Below are 21608 nucleotides of genomic sequence, written 5' to 3'. Positions count from 1 at the left end.
AAATGAACTGGAATATTTTCAAAAATGGTGAAAGAACTTTCCAAAAGAACTATAGAACACAAAGAGTTAAGACACAACTTTTCTGTGAGAACTCAGACTCCCTTGGGTATTTTGAAATTCCAGTTCAATATGTGTCTTTCAAACAGTCTGACATTCTCAGGCCCTAAACAATTATTAGGCATTGCTATCGGTGAAAGTGAACACGTTTTCAGGAAGCACATTAGCTATTTAAAAGCCACTAAAATATACAGTGTAGACCTTGTAAGGTAATGTAATGTCCAAGGCAGGGAATTTGAAAAAGAGTACTTTTAGGAATTTAACATATGGCCTAAACTGAAATATTTAGCAAACAAAACATGAATAAAAGTACAATTTCACCCATGGAATTGTAAGGGTTGAAATAACAAAGTTGCAATGTTTTCCTGGTATCATCATAATGAGAATAATGAGAAGTCATAGTTTATAGAAACACTCTTCACAGTCATAACAAAGGCTGAATATCAGGTTAATAACCCTACACATTTATACACTGATTTAGGTTGATCCCGGGATTTAAATTATGATGGCATCAAATCAATTTCCTTGTAACCTCCTCCGTTAAACACTTAAGACATTCAGTCCCTCCTACACCTCTCTTAGCATATTCCAAGACGGCCATAACTTTCTAACTTGAACACAGTATCTGGAAATGCTTTATTTTGGCATGAAATAATAATAATACTTCCATTGAATCATCCATTATCAGAAAGCTGCTTATTCCTGGCAAGGGTTATGGTATTCCAGAGAACAGGGTAAGAGGTGAGGCTATACAGAGGTTATTAACTGAATTTCAGGAGGGATAACAATGACAATGAAGTCAGTCTCACACAGATGTACCTACTGTAATCACCATCCTCACAATCACCAAGCCTCCTCTTTCTGTGACCTGGAGGCTGCCCATTAACCAATTAAGTTAAGCCTAATTATCTCACCAAGTATTCCAAACATTCCCAAAGCATTCAATTCTTAGATGTTGTTGTCTCAAGTGAAAGTATGTTACTTAACAGACATTCTGAAGGAACTCAAATGTTGCACTTCAACTCCCTTACGTATAATTACTGCCTTGCTGTACACAACTCTGTGCACATATTTTCTATCTCCTTCCCTCTACCCCTGTTAGAGCTCCATGTGAATGCAGGAGAGCATGCAAACTCAATGAATTCCACTTAATCACTGATAAAGGCTAAAGTGCAGCAATACCCCATCCAAATTAAGAATTCATGAGTTGCACAAATACTTCAGGCCATGTATACTTGTCGCTACCCATTTTGAAATAATAATGCAAAGCCTTGGTTCATGGTCCAACAAAGACGGGTTGAATTCTTAGTAAGGCTGTAGTTTTAGACTGTAAGAGTGCACATGTGACTCTAGTCAGAATGGAGAGATGTGGTTTAGGTATGGAAATGTGTGGAATCTTATTTAGTCAGGATTATGTCAGGCTGACATATTGTCACCCATGGTTCTTCACACAGTGTTACAGATTCAGCAACAGTGAAGTACTGGCGCTCCCACTAGACAAATTCTATCTCTTGGAATAGGAGGTATGAGGCTCCTATTCTGGCAGCTCTGGCAGCTCTGGTTTGTGTCTTTTCTAGCCTGGGAGTGTTATGTATTATAATGCAAAGCAGAGCTCACTTAAACCCTGTACAAATGTAAATTACTTTGAAGATCCATGGGTTTGCTTTCATGATTTGAATTTCAAAGACTGTTCATTCATTCAGGGCTGAAATTCGCATGAGGTAAGATAACCACATTAGGTAACAAATGTACAATAAATTCTTATAAAAATAATCCTTTGAATGCTTTTTTCAACAGATGAAGCCTCCTGTGATTAGATTAACTAAATAGGAATGTTCTCTGTACGTATGACCCTATATCACACTAAAAACAAGCTTTCCAAAAATGTGGCTTTCAGAATCCCATGTGGAGATAAATTACAAATCTAGATCTAACAGTCTTATTAACTTTAAAACAAAGATCCTGTTTTTGTCATTTTGTCTTTTTCTCATACATTGTCTTAATAACCTTCACTGCACCGGATAAATGCTAACAAATGTATTCATTTCAGCTTTCCTTTCCATTAGGTAGCAGGCAGTTACATTTTTTATTATTTTAATTTCCCCTAAGAAGTCAGAAACTTCCAACTAATCATGACTTTAATGAAAAACATTCATTTTGGGCTTTTTTGTTGAAACAGATTCTTTCAGTCTCCAGATGTGGACAAGCTGTAGAATATATCAGCTCCTCGTGTAAAACCAGCTCCTGACAGTCTTCAGCTATATTTAAGTTATATAGTGAAAACGCTTTCATCACAGAGGTGCTAAACAGATAGGCTCAAGGATTATAACCTAAAACAATAAATATTCCAAAATCTTCCTTTAGACACCTTTAAAACCTTCCTAAAAAGTTCAATATTTCTGATACACAGAATGTTTTCTCATTTGTATTTCCATTCCAGGAAACTTCAGTGCTACCCTTCAGAAGTATTTGGTAACTTCTTTGTAAATACAATTAGTAGCGCTGAATAGCATTATTCACCCAACATTGTCACCTCCATTGTTTCTTGAACTCTACAGCAATTCAGTTGTACCAAAATAAACTTTCCCCATACGTGACAGGATGCATATGATAATTCTAATTTTTGTTTTTATTGTTCATCGTTCATAGTAAATCCAAAAGACATGCGCCACAATTCAGATTAATTATCTTCTTTCCCACAAATGATTACAGAATATCTAATAGCAGTCTGTCCTTCCTAATTTAACACTGATCTGCCTTGAATGGTATCCAGTTTAGCCAGTCACTCCAAAGATAGCACTAAGGCATCCTTCTTACATACTGGGATCCCTGCTCTTCAGATATACTTAGCAAGTCATCTCTTTACTGGCTTATATTTGAACTCCTTGGAGTAACTTAAGACCAAAAGACATTACTGACTCACTGAAGGCTGAGAAAGGATGTTCGAAACAGAGACTATCCTAACCATAGAAGGACAGCCAAGAGTTCCCACAGCCAGCTGGTGCTTCATTGGAAAAACACTTCATTCAGCTATAACCATGAAGAGTAAAAGTCTAACAACAGAATACTTCAATTCCAGTTTCTTAAAGCACATAAAAACCTGTGGAGTAAATTATTTTAGGATTATTTTGACATACTGTAGACTTAATTGAAACCAAAAAAGTATCTATTATCTATTAAGTATTACGTTTGCTCAGATGGTTACTGTATGATTGAATCCTATGTATCAAATATATAGATCAGCCTTCGGTATCATTTTGAAATAACCGGAATGTATAATCAGTTAGCACTTGTCTTCTTAGTATCACAGTAATATCTGTATTAACACCATAAAGCTTAACATCAAAGATAAGAAGATTTAAATAATGGCAAACTCAGGCTGTGTTTAAGCAGTAGTTTATGGCTTGTGCTGTATGGTGTTTGTTGTGTAATGTACTCGTCATTAAAAATGTAAACTTTATGTTAAAAAAATCAACAAATTACTAAGATGCATTTAGTTTGGACAAACCCCACCTAAAGAATGTAAAATAACCAGTTATTTAACTGGACACATACTGTATCCATCCATTTTCTAACTGCTTTATCCAATATAGGGTCGCAGGGGAGTCGGAGCCTGTCCTTGCAGGCAAAGTAGGACACAGCCTGGAGAGGACAGGACAGGACACACACACACACACCAGGCCCAGTCCATCGCAGGGTACACCCAGACACACACACACACCAGGCCCAGTCCATCGCAGGGCGCACACACACACACCAGGCCCAGTCCATCGCAGGGCACACACACACACACACACACACACACCAGGCCCAGTCCATCGCAGGGCACACCCAGACACACACCAGGCCCAGTCCATCGCAGGGCACACCGAGACACACACACACCAGGCCCAGTCCATCGCAGGGCACACCCAGACACACACACACCAGGCCCAGTCCATCCCAGAGCACACCCAGACACACACAACAGGCCCAGTCCATCGCAGGGCACACCCAGACACACCCACACACACACACACCAGGCCCAGTCCATCGGAGGGCACACCCAGACACAAACACCTTTTTTTTTTTTTCAGAAGCCAATTAACCTGCCAGTATGTCACAAGAACAACACACAAACTCCACTCAGATCTTGTAGCACCACGGGTCTGGAAATTGAAGCCAGTGCCCCAGCACTGCAAGGTAACAATATTAACCAGTGCACCACTCTACCTCCCACAACACTTTATTTTAGGTGATACATTTAAATAAATGAAATTGATTTTAAATGACTTTTTTGTATTCCTCATAACAGATTGTTCAAAACTGGCAATTATTATGAGATAACCACATACTGTACTTCTCTGTTTGATGTGCATTACCAGACATAAGTGAATCTACAACTACTATTGCACATTTTGCATGAGTTTTCTGTGTGTTCCCTGGTTTTTCCCAAGGTCTCATATTGCTACTAGCTTTTCATGTATAAAACCTTGTGTTTAGAACCGAGAACATATTTTAGAACATTTAACCCAGTTATGGGTTACCCAGGTGTTAACATTCAGAAATTAAAATTATGTTGATATTTCTGTGATTCTGAAAAGTACAAAACTGCAATTCAAGGTTATGGGTCCTCAGTTAACATACTCAAGGATTGTCCATTAATGAGAGGAAAATGGCTGTTAAAAGCTCCAATCTTGCAGTGAAATACTATCCAGGTATTTTTGGCGATTTAAGATTTGACAGTTACAGTTGTAATTTTTTGGCATTTTATATAGAAACTTAACATTATCCAGAAAGCTGTATTGTGCTTCTTGGTTTCCTATAGGATTTTAGTGTTAGTGTTACCTCACACATAAGAAGAAATATGACCATAGTTGTTTAATGCCAATACCATCGATTGATTTAGTTTTAACATGACCTTTGGATCTTATTTTTTTTAATTTAATCAAAGACAAAAACAGTGAATTTTTACAATGTAGGGCAGGTTCCAAGGTGTAAACGTGTTCTTTAATGACAAGACTCCTAAATGTGTATATTAATGACAAGACTCCTAAATGGTGAATACCATTTTACAATGGATTCGTACTATAATTCTCCTTCTTTTCTGGATTTTTGGACAGTATAGATTTAAAAGGAAAGCTTAAACGCTAATACTGATTGAACACCAATAATTAATTTTGACAACACAAGTAAAGTTAAACTAAAATAAAATAGCAGCATATGATGAATACTTATTTGAAGATGCTGAGCAGGTATGTGAAGTGTCAGAGGTAGCCAGGGCAATAACAGATCTCTGGTCACAAAGGCTTAAAAATGAAAGCTTTCTTTAAATTATTTATTTACATAAGACATTTTTTTGGCATTCAAATATATTTCTGAACAAAATATATTTTTGCGCAACAGCTGGTTTCCAGGGTGATGAGTTTTGGTAGTGCTATGGCAACACTTGGGACCCCCAAAGTTAGACAACGGCTACAGGCAGCAAATTCCAAATCAGCCTCTTGCTTGTCCCCTTAACAAAGTCCAGCAGAAAAGCATCACCATATGCAGACTGGGAGAATATGTTTAAGACAAAAATAATGGAGAGCACTGTTGACCTACGACATGTCTTAAAAACAAACAACAAGCCACTGAGGATCTGTTTAGGCCTCAGCCTCAAACATCTTCTTCCTGCCTTCCATGCCAGCCTTCTCCTCGATGTTCTTGCGCCAGTCACCGACGTCACGCAGGTCTTGCTGCAAGAGCGCGGCAGAAACAACAGAGAGGTCAGAAAGAAGGCCGAGAGAACGAGCCTCATTTTCCTGGCTAAAGCTTGCTCAACACTGCTACCGAAAAAGTTCTATTAGGTACAATCGACCAAAACGCAGCAGTCGTGTTCAGAATTACTTGTAAAACTGCATAAAAGTATTTTTCTGTATGAATTGGAAGAAATAACACGACATCGAGTGGTTTTTGCGATGTGTTATAAATGTTACATGTTGTTATGTGTTACACTGTACATGTGCAATGTTTTTCTTATTTTTTGTAATAGTATAATGTGCAATGTTTTTCTTTTCTTCTCTTCAGAGTGCTGTGTGTCCATAAAAAAATTCCCTCAGGGGACAATAAAAATCTTATCTTTTAAAGCCACATTCATGTTGGGCAGTGAGATGTTTTGGCTACTGATGTCCCTGACTCTTGTGCTGTTCCATGTTGCACTACCTTAATTTTCACCGCTCAGCAAACCAGAATGCACTTACTTCCTTCTCCTCTTTCTTCACTTGTTTCAGGTTAGCTCTCAAATCCATGGAGACCTTGTGCTTGGAGCCTAGCAGTGCCTGCAGCATAGCGTCAGCTGACATACGCACTTTACGCAGAGCTGGTTTCTTGAATTTACCCTTCAGGTCAAACACTTTCATATTCAGGTCTTCAATCTGTCAGAGAAGACAGGATGTCTGAGTTCATCCTCGCCAACAACAAACCATGCTATCACATGCTCTAAAATGTAGGTGGTTGTTTTTACATATGCATCTTAATACAGTTTGTTGCTCATGCAGAGTTTGAATAGTTAAATAAACTATTTTTGTATAATTCAGAATGCAGTGTAAGGAAAGTAATTAGTGATCAACTTAAGCACTACGGATCTTTATGGAAATGTCTTGATTATTTAAGATATTCAATAAAAAAGTTCAAAATCATTAAATTAAACTATGCAGCTGCAAAAACACCTAAGGCTTATTAAATGTCTTATTTAATCTTACAAGTCAAAGAACACTTCAAAAATATTTTTTGTTAGAGGAGTAACAAGTATTATTATTAATTATTATTATTATTATTATTATTATTACCTCCTTGGCAGACTTGTTAACTTTGGATTGCAAGTCATACCTCTCCTCATCAACGACATCAATCTTGGTGTGGAGCTGTTTGCACAGTTCCTGGTGAGAAAAGACAACCATTTCAGCAGATATTCAAGAGTTAGATCCTGTAACTGCCAGTATTCTGATCTCAGAAAAATCTGAACCCATTTCATCACATGAAAGTGGCCTCGAGCTACTTGGAAGAGAGAACTATTTCGGCTCTACCTCTCTGAAAATTGCCATCCATAGGGCTCCACATAATTCAGGTACAGAACAGATCTTAATATTACATATATTCTACTGTTTTTTCAGTGATGCTGAGGAGGTGATTTCTGTTCAATACAGATAATTCATCAAATCACCCAGAACTTTAAAAAATTACATGCACAAAAGGTACACCGAAACAAACGATTCGGCTCTTAGAATCATTTGTAAAATGTTCTTGTGGTTCTTTATGCCTCAACTGATACAGACAGCATTTAGAGTTTTCAGTTCACCTGCAATTCTTGAAGGGATCCACCCATGGAGAGTGGAGGGCAGTGCTCTTCCAGATACCTCTTCTTCTCTGCTTCTCTCTCAGTTTGTTCCTTCTCGATTTCTGTTTTAGCAATCTGAAGCATCAAACTCTGGAAGCCAGAATGATGTGCATTTCGTTAGAGCCATATCAGACAGGGGCAGTTAGATAACTATATGCTTTTATGAGATATGTGATACTCTCAGCTAGTCTGGATTTGACCATAAACCACAATGGTCTTGCTAGCTTCTATGGGGGCGGAGCGGTGGCTCTGTGGCTCAGGATCTGCGCCTGTGGCTGGAAGTTTGCCGGTTCAAATCCCGCAGCCGGTAGAAGAATCCTACTCTGTTGGGCCCCTGAGCAAGGCCATTTGCAGAAATTTCCCCTTTCTTATTAATTATTCTGTCCAATGTTCTCTCCTTCAAACACTGTTGTAACTCTTTGTTGGACTCATTCCTGCCAATGTTATCACCAGCATTTACTCTCTCCGAATTATTTGGCTTGCCTTCACTTTTCTTTACTTTTCTCTGGGTACACCATTACTCGGGCAGAGCGGTGGCTCTGTGGCTAAGGATCTGCGCCTGTGGCTGGAAGGTTGCTGGTTCAAATCCCACAGTCAGCAGAGGAATCCTACTCCGTTGGGCCCCTGAGCAAGGCCCTTAACCCCAACTCCTCCAGGGGTGCTGTACAATAGCTGACCCTGCGCTCTGACCCCAAGCTTCTCTCCCTGTCTGTGTGTCTGTGTCTCATGGAGAGCAAGCTGGGATATGCGAAAAGATGAATTCCTAAAGCAAGAAATTGTATGGGGCTAATAAAGTGATGTTATGTTATGAAATACTGTACACCACACAGGAGGTGGCAGTCTGCTTCAGGCCTTTATTAGCCATATACAATTTCTTGCATTAGGAATTCATCAACCACTCCAGGGTAAGGGATGTTATATCAAGGAAGCCACTTGAACACAGAGTAGTTTATTAATTTTTAAATATAAACATCTCTGACTTGGTGAAGAAAAATCATTGAAAGCAAATAACACACTTTTTAAATTACAACAATACCAAAGATATTTGGCAGATGTAGTGTTATATAGTCCCCTTACCATAATTCATAATACTTTTAACCAATCAGAGTGTACTGTTTTGCAAGGCTATGATATATATATACACACACAAGGGGAAACATATGGTGAATAAACAGTATATATTATTGCATTTTTTAAAATGTGTTTGCCTGACAACCATTTTTAAATTCTGTTTGAGCATTCACCAGACTATATCTTTCAGAGACTTTATACAACTGTACTGATTTTCTAAATATGGCAGGAATACAGCTCTGTACAATTTAGAGAAAGAGTTACCATCAGGTTTGTTTCTTGAAATTTAGTTTTGAAAAGTACCCTACCTTCAGATGCTGTTTTCGGCTGGTTGACATCTTTTTCCTTTTAAGTTAAAAAGATTGAAAAAACAGCATAAGTTCATCACATTTCACTGTTCAGATAAGTTTAACAAAAACAAAGTGTCGAGGAATCAGCAAGACATTTTAAACCCAATTTGCTTTGAGAAATCAAGGAATGGACAGATTTTATTTCTTGAAACTAGGAATAAATGGCTTCAGAAGCACATGAACTGCCAACTTCTGACCTTTGACCTGCAACTGGAGACAGAAAAAGGCCTGCTTCTTTTCTTTTTTACAATGCATAGCACCACTGCAATCTAGAGAAAAGTGTCTTCACCTTTTAAAATATTCTTTAAAAAAACATGATCCATGTCACCACCAAAACCAAAAAAGTAAATGGATATTGTTGTCTGAAACCAAAGTTTATTAGATAGGTGGCCTTAATCTGAATAAAATATTTGATGGATTAGACATTTAAAATAAAGATTACAAGTATAGCTATAAACAATATATTTCTCTTGTTTAAGCATTATATAGCAAACTTCATATGTCCTCTTGGAAATTAACAAATTTCATATCTCACCCTTTCTTCTATCAGATTTTATTCTGAGTTAAACAGAAACTGGGAGAATTGTATGGAGGGGAAGTCGGACTATTTTGTGAGATAAAATGCCTTACATTGTCCAGAAGAAAGTAATTATCCAAAAGACAGCTAAAGAAGAATGGTTATAATAACTGATACTGTGGAGAATACAGAGACTTGAAAATGTATACAGAGAAATACTTACTCCGACATTTTGACTTGATCTTGTTTTCACAACCTGTGATAAAAAAATGGAAGAAAACAAACTATACTTGTATTACAATTCAATTAAATGCATGCTTTAAATGTCCCTCATAAATATAAAGTCATTATTATATATTACAGTGGCACATTATGACATTATAGACCTTTGGCTACTGATTACTTGAGTCATTTGCCTTTATGAACAAAATCAAAATGAGGAAGCACAAACCAATAAATTATAAAGCAATAATGTTAACCGCTACAGTACATCCTAGCATTCCAAGGGGGGCTATTTCAGATCCACAGCTTGGGCACCTAAGAGCAAGAAAGTGCTTCTAAATTTGGGCAGATGAAAGGGGTCAGCTGTCTTGGACTGTCTTTGCTATGGCAGGCCTGCCTCTTGGAGGCATTAAAACCTGACACCATGACAGGTGGCACCACGTCTGGCTTCTAGAAGGACATCTTTGGCATTTTTAAGACCATTAAGGCACAAGACCACCGCAGGCCATAATCGACACTTCTGGAATAGGGTGTGTATAATCATCCAAAGGACCTGGATAATTTAAAAATGCCTTTTATTTTGACATTCAAATTCTACACACTGTAACGAAAGCAAAGGAATACATTCCAAAAACAGACTTATTAATAGACATTATTAGCCTTCACATTGAAATGCTGAGCAAGTGAGACTGGCGAAATTTCGTTTTGTGAGAAGATTCCCCATTTTCAAACCATCAGCACCAAAACAAAACACACTGCTCACTGTAACTAATACACAATTAATTGAAAACAAATTTTAAATAGGCAAAAACAAGTTAATCTTTGCTTCATTCCATTCATTAAACCAAACGATGACTGCATAACGGCAGTACTCCAGGGCATCACTCTCTCACTGTAGCTGGCCCTTCCTCCTGTATAACACCACAAAAATGAAAATCCAGCTTGCACAACACATACATCATAAATATTCTCCACCGGTTGACTGTAAAACCAGGGCAGGGCAGTAAAAGCCCCAGCACAGTAACTGAAGGTTAAAAACTCACCTACGAGCGAAGAGCAGGAGCAGGACAGACCTGGTGGAGGGATGGAAACGACTGGCAAGCCACAGGCAGCTGAAATGCTAAGAAGGTATAAATGGCTTCCTATGATGGCTCAGCAAAACCCCACCTTTCTGTTTATGGAAGTGGATTCTTCCACTAACCAATTGCATGGCAGACCCCTGAAATACTAGCAACCCCCTCTGTCCCCTTCATTATAAATAACCCTTCCTTCAAGATGTCTTCTAAGACTTCACGGTGTGCCAAAATAAAATACTTCAACAAACACAGCCATGCATCAATATGGACTGGTTTTCAAATGCACAGCATTTTAGTTTGTTAACCATGACCGGGCAAAAAGTAGTAGGCTTCAGTATAAGGAAAAAAGGAAAACTAATGGCATAGCCTGCGAAACAGGAAAAAAATATGTTATATAACATGTATGTATAAATATATACAGTATATATATATAATATTTACATGTTATTGTAAACTGTCTTCAATCAGTGGTTTGGTTTTAATTCACATACAATCCCTTAAATATCCCTAATAATCCCTGAAATGAAGAATTTCAGCACCACCTTATGGTAAAACATAGAACAGATCACAGTGAACCACTTTGCCTAAACTATTAAAAGAGCACTCTTTTCAATACAGATCTACACTTGTAGACCACTATAAATCTGTAAAGATAAAAAGGACCACCTTTCCCATTACAAAATGTGGGTACACCGTAGGTCCAGTTCTATAATGTTAGTTGTTAGTCTTGAGTGGCACCGTATAATATTTAAATCAGACAGAAATTAAAAACTAATGCATATCCAGAAATTTAGTAAACTAATGATCCAGAGCATGAAACTGACCCCAGGCTGATCTCTGATGGCCAGTTTTGTGCTTTTCACCTGGCATCTCGGGAAAGGAACATACAGGCAGCAAAATCCCCTGACCTTTGCACTCATGTTGTGATCTAAACTTGTCCAGTGTTTATTCAATTGTTCTTTGCTAACCATGTGCCTCTCTGAGCCAGGTGGAGAGTGGCTAAGGCAAATCTTCTCCTCAGCACATTTGTCACAGGGTCATGATGTGTGAAAGACAGGAGATGCCTGTATTAGCAGTCACCCACTAGTATCCAAGCCTGTGAGCATACAGTATATAAAGCATAGGAGTGATATCTGCACATGCGACTGCAAAATAAGATGAAAAAACTGAAGGTCTAAGCCTCTCTCATTGTTTTCCTTTTTTTTCCCAAAAATAACACTAGAGAATTAACTTACTATGAAAGGGGAACCAATTCAGCACTTCACTTTTAATGTTTAAAATTCCATATATAAATACATGGGCCTCGTATGTATGATACAGACAGTACATTGCTTCACAGATTCCATAAAGAAACATCTTTCCAGTCCGAACGAGGACACCAACACATTCCGTCTACAAAAATCACCTGAGCGTGGAAGTCCTTACACCTAGCTACCGTAAATGACATGAAGAAACCTGCAGCAGTTCATTTTAAGGAACATTATAAACAAGAAAGCCTACTTGAAAATAAAACTAAGGAATTTTTAGGAAAACTTAAAATGTGTAAAACACCTATTCAGCATCAAAAACAGAAATATGATGTCTTTCATTGGTCACCACATTTTGCATTGTTAAAAAATTACTGGCACTATACAGACCACTTTATTACACAGAGTTTACAATATTACAATACCTTTGAATTGGATTGAATCTGCACCCAGGCATTACATCACAAGGCATTTGACAGAGGAAACTATACCATCAGTGTCTGCAGCATACAGCATCAAGCTCCAAATCTGAAACTGCAGCTCCATACAGCACGTGTCTGTGTCTGAGCACAAACACAGGACAGATATAAAAAAGGCACCAACCAGAGCAGACATTCTACACACTGTGAAGGGAAAAATGACTAACAGTTTCACTGTCGATGTGCTCAAGGTACCGGTAAGTCAGCTACAAAATCTAGGGATGACAATAAAATAAAACTAATCATAAGGTAAAATAGCTAACCATAACATTCTATTGTTTGCTCATTAGGATTCCATTGTACAGCCAAACCTGCAGAACCCTTAAACTGCAACAAAACTTTTGTCATGTGAAGAATGTGTGTGTGAAAATAAACTAGTATTGTACCAGTTTTTGGGGCAAAATACTCTTGCTTTGTTTCCCTGTTTTACAGTGAGAAGAATGCCAAGATATCGTCTTTATTGAACAGTACTTTTAGCAGATTATTGACAAACGTGATCCCTTTTGTCCTATGTATTACTCTGATGTCTAAATTTCTGATTTGCAGCCTTTCAAATGTAAATACAGAAACAGATCGGCACTGAAGGATTTACACCTCTGCCGAGTGCCAGGCTGAAAGCAAGCAGACAAGTAGCAAGGGCCAGTAAGGTTTCATTTCAAATAAAATCTATAGGTAATATCTAAATCAGTGTTATTTTACTACTACATGCCCCATGTCTATGATAATTTGCTTATAATCAACTAAACATCCTCCTTTTTTCAACAACATAGCTCACAACCTTCCTTTATTTACAGAAGTGTTCCACTCGTTACTTCATCTATTCAGGTTCTTATAAATGAAGGGGCCATTAAAACACACAGGTGACACATCTATACAGCTGGTTTGAAAAGGTTTTCTGCCACAGCAGCACTTCTCCTTTGAATCATAAAGTGTCAATGCATCCCAATCATTTAAAAACTTCTAAAATAAAGAAAACTTTACTACCAAGATTACATTTTAACGTTGACATGTAAAGAGTTGAATTTTTGTAATGCAGGTCAGGTGTTTTTCTTTATATAAATATTCCAAGGCTCTTTCATTAGAAAGTGATAACAGGGGGTTCTGCAGTTCAGAAATCAATTTCCAAAAATACCAATTTAGCAAAAATAACAAGAACTGCTCAGTTAAAAGTCCCTCATGCACCAATGCAGTGAATACACAATAGCAAACATGGACAGAGGGTTCAACCAGAAGCTCGTCCTTCTCCTGGAGTACAATAAAGGAGCACTTGAGATTAGCCATCAATAGGACTGAAACTATGACAGTCTGTCTAACATAATTTCCAATTCTTATGTCTCCATTTTTAAATGAATTTGGTATTGTTCCATGACAGACATAAAAATCCAGAGCTCAGAATCCAATATCCAGATATGCTGGTATAATTAATAATTTACACCAACTGAGAAAAAAACTGCCAGGCGATTAAAAGTGTCACAGAGACATTCTTGGTTCATTTTACCACACATCATTTATGCAACACTGACTACTAGATCAGGACACAGTGGTATGCAATTATAATAAGAATTTAAATTGACGCCTGCATTTTCTGTCTTCAAAAATAAGCTTTCATACAGTCTCAGGATCTTACAATGCCCTCTGAACCATGTCCTGCAGCTCAACAACCTGGTCAGCATTTAAGTCTTCTACCTCCTCTTCCAGCAGCCATGTCTGACTGACATCACCTGGTCCCCTGAGATCACATATATGAAAATTCCCCTGATAGGTGTTGTTAAGACGGTTCATCTTCCTGTCCTCAAAAATGTAACAGCAGGTCTTTCAAGTCTACTTACTTTACGTGTGTCCTGTAATAAACTAAAAGATAGAGTCATCATTTCCAAATTGATCTGGACTACCAACAAATGTTCAATCTCTTGGTTTTTAATCCCATTAAAAAGGTTGTCACAGAGCACACGGGCTCAAGTCAGTGATGCACTCAAGGATATCCATTTTAAAAGCGAACATTTTTAGTGCAGGTCTTTTTTTACCAGAGCAACTCGACACTAGAACATCTTATTCACTATAGCTGAAAAGAGGGAAGCCTTCAGTTTTTTCACTGGAAAAAAAAAAGCTACGTTAAGTCCAGGCCATTTTCCTGGAAATGGCTTGCTTGAAACACTCTGGGTCCACATTGCACCCTGGCCTCAGCAACCTCTCCAAGTTAACCAGTATGTTCTGATGACACTCTTGAATATTGACAGGGTATTTGGCTCTGAGGAACTCGTAAGCCGCAATCAGTCTCATGTTCTGCTTAACCATGAGGTACTGGATTATACAAGTGGGAGCCAACGAGTACCCATCCCTGCAGTGGATCAGAACCCTCTTTCGCTTCTCGGTCGAGGCGTTGATGCACTCGTTGATGTCCTCAAAGCAGCGCTGCTTCAGGGCCTCCGTCTCCCCATTGCACAGGCCACTGATGTCCACCTTGAGGCGTGACCAGCTGTGCTTGGTGCCTCGAGAGCAGGTACAGGGGATGAGGCACATTTTCTGCTCCCCCGGTAAGCTGCTCATGTCAATAATGCTGTCTATGTTGTTCCGGCAGAGGATACGCCCGCTATAGGCCGCATTGAGGTTGCCAACGTAGATGTAGTCTGTCACTTTGGAGATGACCGGCTCGGAGTAGTGGAAATGCTCGGGGATGCTCTGCTTGGCCTCCAAGGTGTCCTCCCCTTTGCTCCCCCCTCTCCTGCTGCTGTTGCGGAGCTTTTTCGAACCCGACCTGGAAGGGAGATTGGAGTCCGACTCGGAGCTGCTGTTCCAGGGGGGAGAGAACAAGGAGAAGCGGCTGGAGGACTTGCTCTTCGTCAGGGTCTCGACGGGGCTGGGCAGACTGGAGCTGCTGTTCGAGCCCGAGGCACAGAAGAGAGAGGCTCTCTCCAGGGAACCGGTGCTGCTGGCTGCTCCTGCACTGTGTGCCTGCTCCATCTACAGGGAAAGAGGCTCGACAGATCAGCTCATACTCCTGTCACACAAGAAGCCACAGTTTTATAAATCAGGCAGATTACAAATATCACGGCATAAATACAGCACTGAATACTTAACACAATGGATGAAGCTTTCCTTGCTGTTTCCAACAATAAATTAGAATTAAAAATAAAAAACAACGTTGAACAGAAGGCATCTCATATTTGTCCCTATAATCAAGAACAGTAAAGTGAGATTTAAATGTGCATTCTGGACTTTAACTGTAAACAATGTGGCTTGTTGATGTGAGATCAGGAAGTAACAGTAAACAATGCTTACAACAACGCTAGAACACAAGAAGATTACGCAAGAAGCTTATTGGCTTATCTAGCCAATAGCAGCATTATGTTCCCATGGCTTAACTTCAGCCAAATGTCCTGGAAGTTGGTTCTAGACTCCCAGAATCCTGTGTACAAAGAACTGTCTTGGACTTACTGGATCTTTAAGAAATTTCTGACCTATTCAAACAAATATTGTATAAACTGTGTACCACCGATTGAGAATTTGATACATACTGTATTATGGGGAACACAGTCTTACGGGCAGTGATGGGACAAACCACGAAGATACATTCCTAACGTAAATGATGCTGGCATCCACTGGTCAGTACTATTGTAGTGCAACGGAATGTGTTCCCCATGGCTCCAATGCTATGTGTACCACATCTCACCTCTCCACAGCGGACAACTAGCACCACAGAACTCGATAGAAATTGCAGTCAGCTAGGCTTACAAGTTCCCTGCCACAGCCCTCCCAAGAGAATTACACCTCCATTTGTTTCACTCTGAAACAAGAAACGAGCCCCACTGCGGCCGGGACCTCCCACCCCCGAACCGGTGGGAGTACCTGAGCTTTGAGGTTGTTCTTCCAGTCCTGCGTCTCCAGGGCCCGGAACCTGCCGCTGCTGTCGGACGACACCGACAGGCAGAGGGGGCGGTGGGCTCGCACCCGCAGCTGGGGAGTCAAGGCCATGCCTGCTGGCTTCTGCTCAGGCTGCTCGCTGCTACTCATGATGAGGTTCGGACAGGAACCTGGAACGAAACCACAAAGCGATCGCAATCGATGAGAGACTCCCAGGCTTACCGGACATAGCCTGACGGCAATCCCTGACAAAGTTTTCGTTTATAACCTACTCTGTTGGATATTTAAATTATTAAATCACTCCATATAAGGGTATTGCATAGATATTGCTTAGTAAAAGACCTATCACACTTCATACAAAAGCATATTTTAGGTTTCAAGCCATTGCTGACTTAATTAAGTATAATTGTAACTTGGTGGGACACTTATTAAATGTTGTCTTTTACCCATAAGGCTTTAATTAAAAACTACTGCTAACAAACAGCCTCTCCAGAAGGAGTAAGACGGATTCACTCAAGAACAGTTCCCTCAAAACTCACTTACTGGGATGAAAACTGACAGGAATGGACACATACTGCATCGGAAATCTGAATTACATCAGCTGAAGGGTTAGATGAGAATATTCATAACCTCCCACCAATACACATTTAGAATATCAAGTCTATGGTTGTTACATAAGATTTGTTTAACTGCTGTAAAATATTCTAATCAACAGCAGAATGAAAAGCATTACAATAACATATTGCACGCAAATGTGCACAATGTGACAGGGGAGGCCTTATAAGAACACTGTAAGAGGATACTGGTCAAATAGCACAACTGTCATAAAATATCAAGTGGGAACATGCCAATGAATCACAGCTGTAAAACCTAGACCTGGAATATTTGTGATGCTAATTTTAAGTGTGGGTAGCAAGAACTGGTGATTGAACACAGAAGCCCTTGATGATAAGCAAACTGATATTTAACTACATTAACTATAGAGACCTTCATAATCTCCAGTTCTGATTCTTGTGATAATGATTGTGAGTGAGTGTCTCTTGGCTTTTTTCACAATCTTGAGGGCACATCTCATGCACAGTTCCCTTCAAATCTATTTTTTTTTAAATCAGGAATCAGGAGAAGAAAACAGCCTTAGAGTTCTGAATAACTTTTGAGCTGCTAAATCTGTAAACCTGTGCATGTCCTGTTTGTACTGTATAATTATTTCCAAGCTTATCTGGAAAATGCATGCTTATTAAATACCCGGAGGACAACAGTGACATTCCCTGTCTTGGATCCATTTTACAATGAATTTCCGTTATAAGAAGGTGGTTAAACAAAATAACTAATTCTTCTACCACAGCATATGGATCTTGACATTGACTTTATACTGAGTTCAAAGGAAAAGAAAACAAAGAATAATACAGAAATTACTCAGGCCTCATTGAAGGTACCATTATTTTTTACATAGCCTCCCAAACCCAGGTTCATATTCAAGATTTTAATGCAAAAACATCTGGTAGCAGAAATCACATTTGCAGCTACAGCTGTCTGCACAGGCACGTTACCCAACTTGTACATTTTCACAAATCATGGGATAAATCCTGTTTCCATACTTACAATATTCTAATATCAATACACCAAGTTCTGAAGTGCCTACTCCCTTGATAGTAAAACTATGTGCTGTGATAATGAAAACTGGCATCAAATAGCTTTTTTACAAAGTGCTTTTCATTACCAAAATCACACTATTTCATTTTTTTTCTCCAATCTAACCCAAGATCTTTGAAAAGACCCATAGGCTAAATCATTTATTGAATTAAGGGTGTTAGTCTCTATTTAGTTACCATCACAAATTATACAACTCAATATTGGAGAATGCACTGTATTCTCCTTTGCAAGCTTTATATTAGCAATGTGTTTGAAGGATAAAACATTGAGCATTGGGATGGTTTATTAATTCTATTGTATTCTTAACCCAAATCAAAAATGAAGAATATTAACGCTGAATACAAAAGTTAAAACATAAGTAATTATTGTGATTGAAATCATGGAACCAATCTCTGAAATACAGTTTTCATGTTGCAGCATGGCAGTAGTTAAAGGTATTGCAACCAGGACTTAAAATTTTTCATTAAAAAAGTATTTGATTTTCTAAATATGGAAGTATATTTGTAGTGCCTTAAGTACCTGTGTGGTGCTGTTTTAAAGACTCCCAGTCATACTGCATTTTTAAAATATAGAATAAAATCTGATGTCATACCAACAAACGACTAAGACCTTAATAAATTAAGACTTAAAAACTGTAAATAATGCCCATCACAAACCTAAATTCATTATAAATATAGTCTTACCATCAACATGATTTGCATTGTTTCCTGATACAATATAGGATCAGAGTTAATGCCTCTGGTAAAGTCTGGTATAATCAACCACATTCAAATGAGATTAAAGACAGAATCAAATGTAACTGTGGGCCCAGGCTCAGAAAGGACAAAAGCTTCTTTCACAGTGCCTTGCTAATAATTAACACGGAATGTCTGTTGTGACTCACAACAGGTCACAAGTTAGTTAAAAAGTGGGCTAGGAGAACATCAATATTTGCCAATGTCACTGAAACTAATTAGAAAAGATAAGATGCTATCCTTATGAACAGCCCATCTGTAAAACAAGGTTGTGTTTAGTGGTGCTCCTCTTAATTTGACTGATAAAAGCTGTGACCACAACTAGCTTCACTGCCACATGTCAGTGTAACAAAATAGGTTGTGTTCTGACCACCATGGCCTTTAGCTTCTGAAGCCCGTGACTTAAGCTTCATTGTATTTTTTTTCACAATGATTCCTGGAAACTGTTTCCATACAAAAGTTGCAAACCCCAGCAACAAGGCCCTTAAAAGAGAAAGGAGTTGCATCAAACAGTGCAAACAAAATGAAAGATGTGAATTTATTTTTGTTCAATTTACCTGTGCTTTTCTAGGTTTTTGAAAAGGTTTGCAGGCCCGCCCTATAGCAGTATTGTATGGGAATGAACCCATTCACAGCGCACAGTTGTTTCAGATGAGCAGCCACAGGCCCAGCAGGTGCCCTGACTTACCAGTAGCGCATTCCGAACGAGCAATGGATGGCAGTGAACACGCGTGAATCGTTAAGGTATTATGGAGATGCTTAACAATCATGCCTGCAAAACAAGAGAAAAGTTCTGAGAGCCTTCAAATTGCAGGTAGCTTTACCACGTGTGTACCTCAGCCAATTCCACAAGAGTTATGACAATGCCTGACAAAATCTGAAAAACAAATGCACTGGTGTTGTGAAGGCTTTTGAGGAAAGCCGATAAGACTGCATAATGAACACATTTGTTTTCAGATTTTGCAAACCGCAAGTTGTTGTACATATGAGACAAAGTGAAACATTTTAATATTATGTTAGAAATTTCACACATACTCCAAGTCAACACAGAATGTTTGAAAATACTGCAAAAATACAAACAATTTTACTGGATTCCAGGTATACACTTGAAAGTGATCAGGTTTGTGCATCAAGAAATTACATTTGCCATTTCAGCAATCACCATATTTTAACTACTAGTCAACAAGAAACGCAAATTGAAACAAAGGTAAGCTTTTGTCATTTATGCCAGTTTCTATATTGCCTTTTTGCAAACAAAAAAACTCACTAAATATGCACATAAATAGGAAATAAATCATTTTATATCTGTCTGTCGGCAACATGATGTTTTACCTAATTACCACCCACTGGTTTCACCTGTAAGCATTCATATAATATGTTTTAACAGAGAACTCATAATTCAATTATATTATTTTTTACAGGTAGTGAGATTGTCATTTACCAATGACAAGCTATGAAACCAGTTGTTTAACCACCTGGAAAGGAAGTTAAAGATTTCTGTGACAACACACTGTTCATACAGTCTATTTTTCCATGTAGGAGAGGTCAGATATAAAATGCTTTCCAGAAAACTGCATGATTCTTATAGTCAGGGCTTTGTCTTCCAGAAGGTTTTTCATCTAAGTGCTTCTTTAATCACCTGTAGTGCCATTCTTCTTAGAATGTAACTTTTTATCCAACAGCTTAAGTGCTATAAAGTCTTTGTTCCATTTTTCTATGGATTCCATCTTCCGTCCTCCTGTAAACATAAAGAAGAGTTCGGGTTTTAATGTTTTGGTATAAACTCGCTTTTAAAAGAAATTGAGATTGTATTTTTACAACCGGAACACAATCTTTAAAGAATAAAAACACACTTATATAGGAGTTTGGAAAAACTTCACAAAAGATACACGAATCAATTAAGGAATACACCTTATCAGGACGACAACCTTGAATCTTAGAAAAAACTACAAAGATCTATTATTTATCACCTTTGGGCATTCTAGATTGTGTCTTATTTGTTAAAAAAACGTAACGTTTTAAGGAAAGGGAAAAAAGTTAGGAAAAAACAGCACTGGAGTAGATCAGTAAATAAACAGGAAAGTCTTCTTGTTGATCATAGGCTCATCCTAATGGGGGTCCAATTTTCTTGCTACTGTGCTTTAACCCCGTTAAAGAGTACTCTAAGCGTCAAATAGAACTCAACAGTTAATCAGCAAAATGCACATTCAAGAGTAAATACTGAGTTATTGATCTACATCTGAAAAACAACGCCTTTTTAAAAAATATGCAAAGGAACAAAAGAATGAATGAACACAAGAATGCTCGTTACCACGACAGCTACCGAGAAAAAACCGTGACAATACCGACAATACAGAAAATTTAATCAGTCTCATTTTATCAAACAAGATCCTACAAATGCAGTACCGGCAAACACTGGCTGTGCGCACAGTTTATTTATTCTACAAATGCAGCTCTTGGAAAATTACATTTTGGATTTATTCTAAAAAATGATGCATAATGTTACAAATGTATAATACCGACGGTACAAATAACTTGACTCCCACGCAACGTTCAAAAATAAACGGGCACAAAAATGCCATTACAGAAATTACATTGCTGATATTTCTATACTCTTTCAGTCCATATATCACACTATTCGCTCGATTTTCCTGTCGAAGTTAGTAAAGTATTAATTAACTGTTTTATTAGTGATGCACAAAGGAATTAATATACCAGTCCAAACTTAGCTACTGCAGTACCATTATCAGCTGTAGTGATAACGCAGTGAATATGGCCATATTTTTACAAATTGCATGCACAGCATTTGTACGTAGCCCTATACAAAGCGACTGGAAAACACATTTCTCAAATGAATACGGCACCTAAATAAATGTTTTGACCTTTCACAAAATAAATTAAGCACAAACCCTCTCGCCATTCACTCTTTCTATCTGGACACAGCTGGAAGAGGCTCACGTGGGCAACCAATTCGCTCAAAAAAA

General features: G+C 38.3%; 2 protein-coding genes across 3 annotated transcripts; both read right to left on the bottom strand.

Annotated features, from left to right (window-relative positions):
• Window positions 1-5360: 5360 nt before the first annotated feature.
• LOC102685697 (troponin I, fast skeletal muscle) lies at window positions 5361-10693 on the bottom strand. Of its 2 annotated transcripts, XM_015338031.2 has the most exons (7): window positions 10618-10693; window positions 9576-9608; window positions 8794-8830; window positions 7376-7504; window positions 6867-6956; window positions 6279-6452; window positions 5361-5774 (listed from the first exon to the last, which is right to left on the bottom strand). In XM_015338031.2, the coding sequence occupies exons 2-7, from the start codon at window positions 9581-9583 to the stop codon at window positions 5682-5684; spliced, it is 531 nt and encodes a 176-aa protein (XP_015193517.1). In that variant the 5' UTR covers window positions 9584-9608; window positions 10618-10693; the 3' UTR covers window positions 5361-5681. The 2 variants fall into 2 exon arrangements, with proteins under 2 accessions (XP_015193517.1, XP_015193518.1); XM_015338032.2 differs by lacking the exon at window positions 10618-10693 and having other exon boundaries at window positions 9576-9630.
• Window positions 10694-11898: 1205 nt separating this feature from the next.
• LOC107075764 (uncharacterized) lies at window positions 11899-21608 on the bottom strand. The gene is made up of 5 exons (XM_015338052.2): window positions 21534-21608; window positions 20264-20362; window positions 19313-19396; window positions 16223-16407; window positions 11899-15337 (listed from the first exon to the last, which is right to left on the bottom strand). The coding sequence occupies exons 2-5, from the start codon at window positions 20349-20351 to the stop codon at window positions 14489-14491; spliced, it is 1206 nt and encodes a 401-aa protein (XP_015193538.1). The 5' UTR covers window positions 20352-20362; window positions 21534-21608; the 3' UTR covers window positions 11899-14488.

The sequence above is a fragment of the Lepisosteus oculatus genome, chromosome 21 (assembly GCF_040954835.1).
Source record: "Lepisosteus oculatus isolate fLepOcu1 chromosome 21, fLepOcu1.hap2, whole genome shotgun sequence".
Lineage (NCBI taxonomy): Eukaryota > Metazoa > Chordata > Actinopteri > Semionotiformes > Lepisosteidae > Lepisosteus > Lepisosteus oculatus.
This window is presented reverse-complemented; position numbering and strand designations above follow the sequence as displayed.